This window comes from Dipodomys merriami, unplaced genomic scaffold (assembly GCF_024711535.1).
Source record: "Dipodomys merriami isolate MVZ:Mamm:240054 unplaced genomic scaffold, mDipMer1.0.p SCAF_136, whole genome shotgun sequence".
Taxonomy (NCBI): Eukaryota; Metazoa; Chordata; class Mammalia; order Rodentia; family Heteromyidae; genus Dipodomys; species Dipodomys merriami.
In genome coordinates, this window is record NW_027202671.1 from 2,865,107 (window position 1) to 2,872,603 (window position 7,497).

Genomic DNA, 7,497 nt, shown 5'->3' on the forward strand with positions numbered 1-7,497 from the left:
ACTCTGGAGAGGCATTGCCAAGTGTGTACTGCTGCAGAGAGAGGTAGAGTACAGGGAATTCTGCCAAGATGATTCTACCAAAATCTTCAAGTGACCTTCAGATTCTAGATGTATCTGAGAAGCTGTGATATCAGGTGGAGGCACCAGGAAGGACAGTTGGGACAGCGTATCCTCTCACATCTACTTCCCTGGGAGCTTAATGTTATGGCTTATATCACTGTGAGTGGGTAGCTACTATGCTGTTGACAGCATATTCTTATGGTGAGAGTAAACTCTACCCCAGATCCACTGTTCTTGGTACTGGAAAGGATCAGGATGGTAATTACTTTGCACCATACATGAGGAGCTTAGCAGCTTTCCCTGGTTACTGCTGAAACCCATTTAAAGAAATATTAAGGCCCTCACTGGCCATAAAAACTCTGTCTCCCAGAGATGTAGACAGAGAGAATAAAGACTAGTCATTTGGATGTCACATCTGGCTCCTGGCAGTGGAAACAGTAAAAAAATACCCTCAAGAGGCCTTCCTTGAAGTACCAGAGAGCCCCTGCTGTACTAGGCTGAGTAAATCTCCAGCATTGTTCTTCCTTACCTGGGAGCAAGAGCAGCAGGAACCCCAGAAGCTGAGCAGGGACCTTCATGTCCATGCTGGGTGCTGACTGGGACTGACTCCTGTACAGAGTGTGAGCAGACTATGAAGTTCTCAGGGCAGTGGGCTGTGCTCTGTGCACATGCAAATCAGCAGGGGTTGGGCAGATTTTGGCACATCTGCAGGATTGGCTCAACTCAGTGAATCACCACAGGCCTTGAATCCACAGGTTTCTTAGACTAGAAAAGAGGAACCTGAATTTGCCTGCAGAGTATGTGGAGATGATTTGATGTTAGAAGACACTTTTATGACTATTTTCAAAATGTATAATGCACAGAAGCAACAGTGGTAATAGAGTATTTCATAAATATATTCAAACATTCTTGTTTCTATTAGATCTTTTCTTCACTGTCAATAATTCTTCCTGGAAAAAAATCCCTGTGTTTTCTTTATGAAGTACTTATGCTTTGAAACTTTCCTTACTTTCTCTACTATCCTTTTTACATTTCCTTGCCTTGCCTTGCCTTGCCTTTTTGTTGTTGTTGTTGGGCTTGAACTCTTGGCCTGGGCACTCTCCCTCAGCTCTTCAGCTCAAGGCAAACACTCTACCACTTGAGCCACAGTGCCACTTTTGGTTATCTCGTGATTTATTGGAGATAAGTGTCTCAAGGACTTTCCTGCCCGTGCTGGCTTTGAACTCCAATCTCAGATCCAAACCTCCTGAGTATCTAGGAATGCAGGTTTGAGTCACTAACGCATAGAAGGAAAAGAAATCTTAACCTGAGTAATGTATTTTCTTTTTTGTATTGTAATATTGTTTTGCATATGATTTGCTTTATCAAGTAATTATTGCAGTTGTTTGTTGCTGTGTAAGATCATGAACAACTTGTGATGTTTCATACAATTTACAGATTCTGATAGTTTCCTGAAAAAGAATTAATGAAGTTTGTTCCTTTTTTAAAAAAAGTTCATATTCCCAGATTGGTAGAAACAACTTACAAGCAAATTTAAGTGAGTTTTAATGCTATCACGTAGGTGGACTATTTCTGACAGTTGTGGAAAAGTGACCATCTTTGACAGTCAGCTATCTCAATCCATCATTATGATCATTATGATTGTGTGTGGAAGCTCAAATCCCTGGTCCTTCTCTGGTTTCTTACAGAGTTCATCATTATGTCATCCTTTGATGAGATTTGGTGAACTGGAGAGACTGGTATAATTCTTGACATAAGCAGGCTGATATGTGATCAGAAATGAGGCCTGGAGAATTCCCCTGGAGAGGCATTTGGGTCATGTGAGAGCATCAGCTGCTCACCCTGGCTTTTTCCACAGGGTGGAGAATCACAGGATTATGTGCTCAAAAACCTAGGACAGCCTCACACAACCAGAGAATGCCACACTCCTCCTTCTAACTTCTCTGATGACCTAGGAGTTAAGAACCTACTGATTAAACTCATGTCCTGTATTAAAGCAATTACTTCTTAGAGATTCTTGTCTGGATTCTGTTTTACTGTGTGAATCAGAAAGGATGACTTTATATGAGTAGAGACATGGCCATGTCTGTGCATCTGGGACAGAGGAAGAGAAAATGGACAAAGATCCAGAGGAGCCTTCATATGTCAATGAAAATCTTTGAAAGTTTTCATAGCCTTGCTACATATGAGAAGCTCTATCAGCAGATGGAGGCACCAGGAGCAGCAGCTGGTCAGCCCAGCCTCTCACTTCTGCTTCCCTGGGAGGTTTATGTTATGGCTTGTATCACTGTGGAAGGGTAACTTCTACCCTGTTGACAGTAGTAAGTGGCAAAATCCTCAGGCTGCAGGCTGCTGATGGTGAGAGTGAACTCTGTCCCAGATTGACTCCCACTGAACCTTGATGGAATTCCAGAGGCTAAATTCTTGGCATAATAGATCAGAAGCTTTGGAGCATTCCCTGGTTTCTGCTGATACCACTGTAAAACATCGCTAATGCCCTGATTTGCACGGCAAGTGATGGAGACTCTGTCTCCTGGAGATGCAGACAGAAAGGATGGAGACTGGGTCATCTGGATGTCACATCTGAAACCTGGCATTGGAAATAGAAACACAAATATCCACATTGTTAGTCATGTTATAGGAGGCCTTCTATGAAGACCCAGGCAGCACTGAACACAAATGATGGGAGGAATGCTGTCCTTCCATACCTGGGAGCCAGAGGAGCAGGAGCCCCAGGAGCTGAGCAGGGGTCCTCATGTCCATGCTGTGTGCTGATGGGGTGGACTGCTGCACAGGGTGTGAGCAGCCTATTATGAAGTCATTGGAGCAACAGGCAGTGCTCTGAGCATATGCAAATGAGAAAAGCTGGGTAAAGCTGGGAACATCTATAGGATCAGCTCAACTCACGAAATCATCATATTTCCACTGTGTCCACATAGTTTGGCCCATAGAATGTATTTTCCCATACAGCAGTAGTTGTGATGAGTCTACTTTCCTTTGAATAGATCTCTTGGTGCAATCAGGGATGATGACTATTTCTCATGAATTTTTCAATCTTTATGTCATAACACTTGAAAGGGAGAAGAGTAAAGCAATAATTGAGTACTTCATATTTAGATCATGCAGAGAAGTGAAGATATGGAAAGAATAGAATTTGTGGATATTTTTAACTGGTTAAATATCTCTATGCATTGAAGCCTTATCACTGACATAACAAGAGATATATAAGCTCTTGTGTTTTCAAGCAATTCAAGCTTAAGGCTCTTCTAAAACACACATATACACAAAGTAACTTGTGATTCTTCCCATTTATAAAGACTGAGTCCAACTCTTCCTTATTGACTTTACTGCATAAAGGAAAATTTTGGCTACATAGGAAAAATTTCAAAGCAAAGGAAAACAACTATATCAAGGGTTTTAGTAAACATGTCCTGTGGTTAGATGACTAGAGGACTGAAGCAAAACATGTTGCTAACAGAAAAGTCCAAAATTTCTTAAGTTTTTGTGATTTGCCACGTCACCATGTACAATTTTTACTTGGACTTACAGTTTCATATTATCCAAGAACTACAGCACATTCATATATCCATTGCCCTCTGATCCTTCCACATCAAATTCAGGGCAAATTACTTACTTTCAAACTCCCTAGTCCTCATGTATCTCTTTCTTGTTCCATGTGTCCAAATTTCTGTTACTATCTGGAGAATGGAGAGGCTCACCCATACTTTCTACACCCAGCTGATCAGGATTGGGCAACTTCAGGGGTGAAGAAAAGATAGATGGTGTAATGATTTAGAAGCATTGTGTCTCATTTTAAATATCACTTTGTTTCCCAATTGATATAGGTGTGAGGGTGGGAGGCACAGATATCTGGGTGAAATTCCTGAAGTGGTTGGGATAGAAGATAGGCCTTCTGGATGACAATGAAGGCAAATTTGTAGTTATTTCAATGAGACTGCTAAATTTGGCAATTTGGGAAATAAGGGCTATTATTTTAATGTTAATGACTTTCACTTATTGTAATTTGGAATCAAGTTGAAGACAGGACCAAAAACAATGTTACACTGCCTCATTGGTACTGTGCTTTTGTTCTGGCCTGGGGGAAGAGAAAAGGATCAGATCTTAGAGCGGTTAAGATCTATGTGACCTAAGTGACCATTAAATGTATTTTCAACTGCTACTCAGCCTTACTTGTCTTACTTCTGGTGTTTGATAGTTACAGCGGTCTCAGTTCTATCTGGATTTCAACATAAATCAATTTATAATCTCTGGGGATCACAGTGTTGTCTGGAGAGTAGTCATGGAGGAACGGGACATATCGTACCCCTTCACAAACCAAAGTAATCCTTGATTTTAAGAGTCAGTGAATATTTGTAAAAAAAAATCCAAACTCATTCTTCCATATTATGATGGACTCAAAGTCAGAAGTTGAAAGTGCATTGCCAGAACAACTAAAGTAAAAACATGCTACCCTGCCTGAAAAGCAAAAGCAAATGAGGAATGACTCATGTGAGAGGATAATTGTGTAGCAGACAGCAAGTGTCGAGTTTCAGTGTCCATAACACCCAAAATAAAATTCTGCAAGTTGTCATTCAATTTGGCAAATAGGCAACATCCTACCACTGCCACAGTCTGCACATAATTCCAGTTTCCAGTTTGCTTTTTACAAAGACTTTTTTTTTGGGGGGGGGTCTGGTTGTGGGGTCTGAACTCTGGGCTTGGACGCTGTCCCTCAGCCCTTCAGCTCAAGGGTACTGCTCTACCACTTGAGCCACAGCACCCCTTCCGGCTTTTTCCTTTTTGCTTATGCGGTGCTAAGTAATCGAACCCAGGGCCTCATGCATGTAAGGCAAGCGCTCTACCACTGAGCCACCTTCCCAGACCCTTTACAAAGATTTTATGCATTTAAAATAGTCTTGTTCTTTTTAAAGTAAAATGATAATTCATCAGAAGAAGTAATAGAGGGGAGGCAGCACACTGCATAATTCTTCCAATGTGACTCAATCGCACGCTCACAAGCTTTCAGTGCTGTACGTTTCTTTATTATTCCATAATAAATGGCTACAATTTTTCTTAATTTGGAATTGTTCTATTGTGTCATGTCTGTCAATTCTGATTATTCTAGTTATCACAATGAAAGTCTGACTTGTTAGAACAGATCTGTTCATGTTAGCAAACTTCTCTATACACTCTGCTTATTCTCTCCATTCACCATAAATGCCTAGGCATTTTCCTTGTCGTTTAGGTTTTTGGGTGTTTATTTGTTTGTTCCCATGTGTACTAGTAAGGAGATGACCCAGGCCTCAGATTTGCTGTAGGCATCTCTAGGTATGAGTTTGTATCTCTTGTGCTTTGATGTTATCTGGCTATGAAGAATCCAGCCAGAATCTTGTTGCAGGAAGAATGTAAAGTTCTATGCTATTTTTTTTAGCTGGTTTATCAGGCAATGCTGGTATCTTGGTATTCAATATATTTGTGCTCACTTCTACCAGACATTTTGTGTCTCACTGTCATCTTGAAGCAAGAGAGGAGACCTCTGCCTGTATACCAAAATGAACACCATATCAGCAATGAGCACTCTCAGAATTTCCTCAGAGCGGATGAGAGGAGAGTTGCATGCATATCTCATCTCCTCATTTTACAGAGAATAACCTGAAGGTATTTTCCACATTTCCATGGGACATTGAGGTTCAGTCATCTTCAACAAAAGGAAGTGTTAAGCTTGTTATATGGTCTTTACTGTCCATTTCCCCTTCCCTACGTTTCTTCCTCCCTTCGCATTGCTTCCTAAACATCCTAAATTGTGCAGACCCTAGAACCCCTTGGGAACTCTGACTGTGTACAGAAAGTGTGACTGAGTTGTGTGAATGGAGAAAGCCTGATGCTAGTAGCAAACTGCTGGCCTGTGTGTTGGCTTATCCTGTTTATATGGGATTCTAAGTGCTTTTATGATTACACAGCTGTCCTATAGAAAAACAGAATGAGTGTTTGCTATGTAGTGAGTTTATACTCTACTATTTCTGATACAGATATGGGCCAATGTTGAGGCTAATTCAGCTTTTTTATCTATCTATCTATCTATCTATCTATCTATCTATCTATCTATCTATCTATCTATCTATCTATCTATCTATCTATCTATCTATCTATCAATCTATCTATCCATCTATGTAACTATATCTATCCATACATCATTGTATTCTTCTTAATCCAAAAAAGCATCAGACACAATTCAGAACTCAGTTGATAATATAGGGATATTATGGAAGCTCATTCTTTGGATGTGAGACAGTCAGAAATTTTGGTTATGTATCACCAGTTCTGCATGAAATGTGAGAACAAACATCCTCTCTGCTATTTTCAAGCCTAGCTTTCTGCTAGGATTTTTTGTTTCTTCCTTTTTAAAAAAATTTATTTTACTATAAAGATGCTGTATGTAAGATAATGAGTATATTTTTTTGAAGATTGTTATCCCTTCTTTTGTTTTTTTTTCCTACTATTACTTCCGTTTCTCACCTCCCCTACTTCTCCCTTCCCCTGTCTTTCTTTTTCTTTTTTCTTTATTTATTTTTTTCCAGGGCTGAGGACTGAACCCAGGGCCTTGCGCATGCCAGGTGGGCACCCTTCTGCTGGGCTAAACCCCCAGCCGCCCTGTATTTCTTTTTAAACAGGGCCAACAGCCTTTTGCTATTTGTGAGGGACTGGAAAATGGAATGGTTTGTATCTTATGAATTCAAATTTGTCCCTCTAGTAAGGCTTGCTGCTTGTATACTTGGCCTTGTTCTTCCAGTGTTTCCTTGCCATTTGTGAGTTGTCAGCCTTTTAAGGCTCTTTCCTGAAATAAAACTGATGTTGTCTTTGAAACACTTGACCAAAAAATATCACAGTTACTGAGCTTTGGGTACTAGTTTCTAAGACTCTGAGAAGCTGAGAAAAGTAGGTGTATTTGGAAATTTCTGTTGTAGTTTGCATGAGAATGGGAAGTGCTCATTCTATTTTGGAGTCCCTAGGGAAACTGACTTTCTTGTTGTGGTCCTGAATATTGTAGGTGACTCTTTTCCCAGAAGCACTGTGAGATTATCAATGATGGCTTTTGGTTTTTGAGTTCATGATTTTTGTTTGTTTTTGGTGAGGTAACTTTTTGGTTTTGTCTGCTTAAAATAATCTTCTGTTTTGTTAAGCTTGTACTTAGTTGGTTGGAGTTTTTTTTTAAGAATCTTTTTATTTTTTGCTGGTAAGATAATTTGTCATTAACAATATTTTAGTGAATTGTTTTAGCCACTCCCAAATGAAAAACAGAAATAAAAGTAAGTAGCTGAGATTATACTTTGAGATTAAGAAAACAAACCAAAAATAAAAATTAATAAAAACAAATTATTGCTCTATAAAAATTTGTTTTAGGCCTTATTTGGCTTGCAAATATTAAAGTTTAATCAT

The 7,497-nt window shown here is 39.7% G+C and overlaps 1 gene segment (V, D, J or C); it reads right to left on the minus strand.

Annotated features, from left to right (window-relative positions):
* Positions 1–2,327: 2,327 nt before the first annotated feature.
* Positions 2,328–2,855, minus strand: LOC138825173 (immunoglobulin kappa variable 1-9-like). The segment is given in 2 exon segments: positions 2,328–2,650; positions 2,769–2,855. Coding segments are annotated over 2 exon segments (378 nt in total).
* Positions 2,856–7,497: the final 4,642 nt, after the last annotated feature.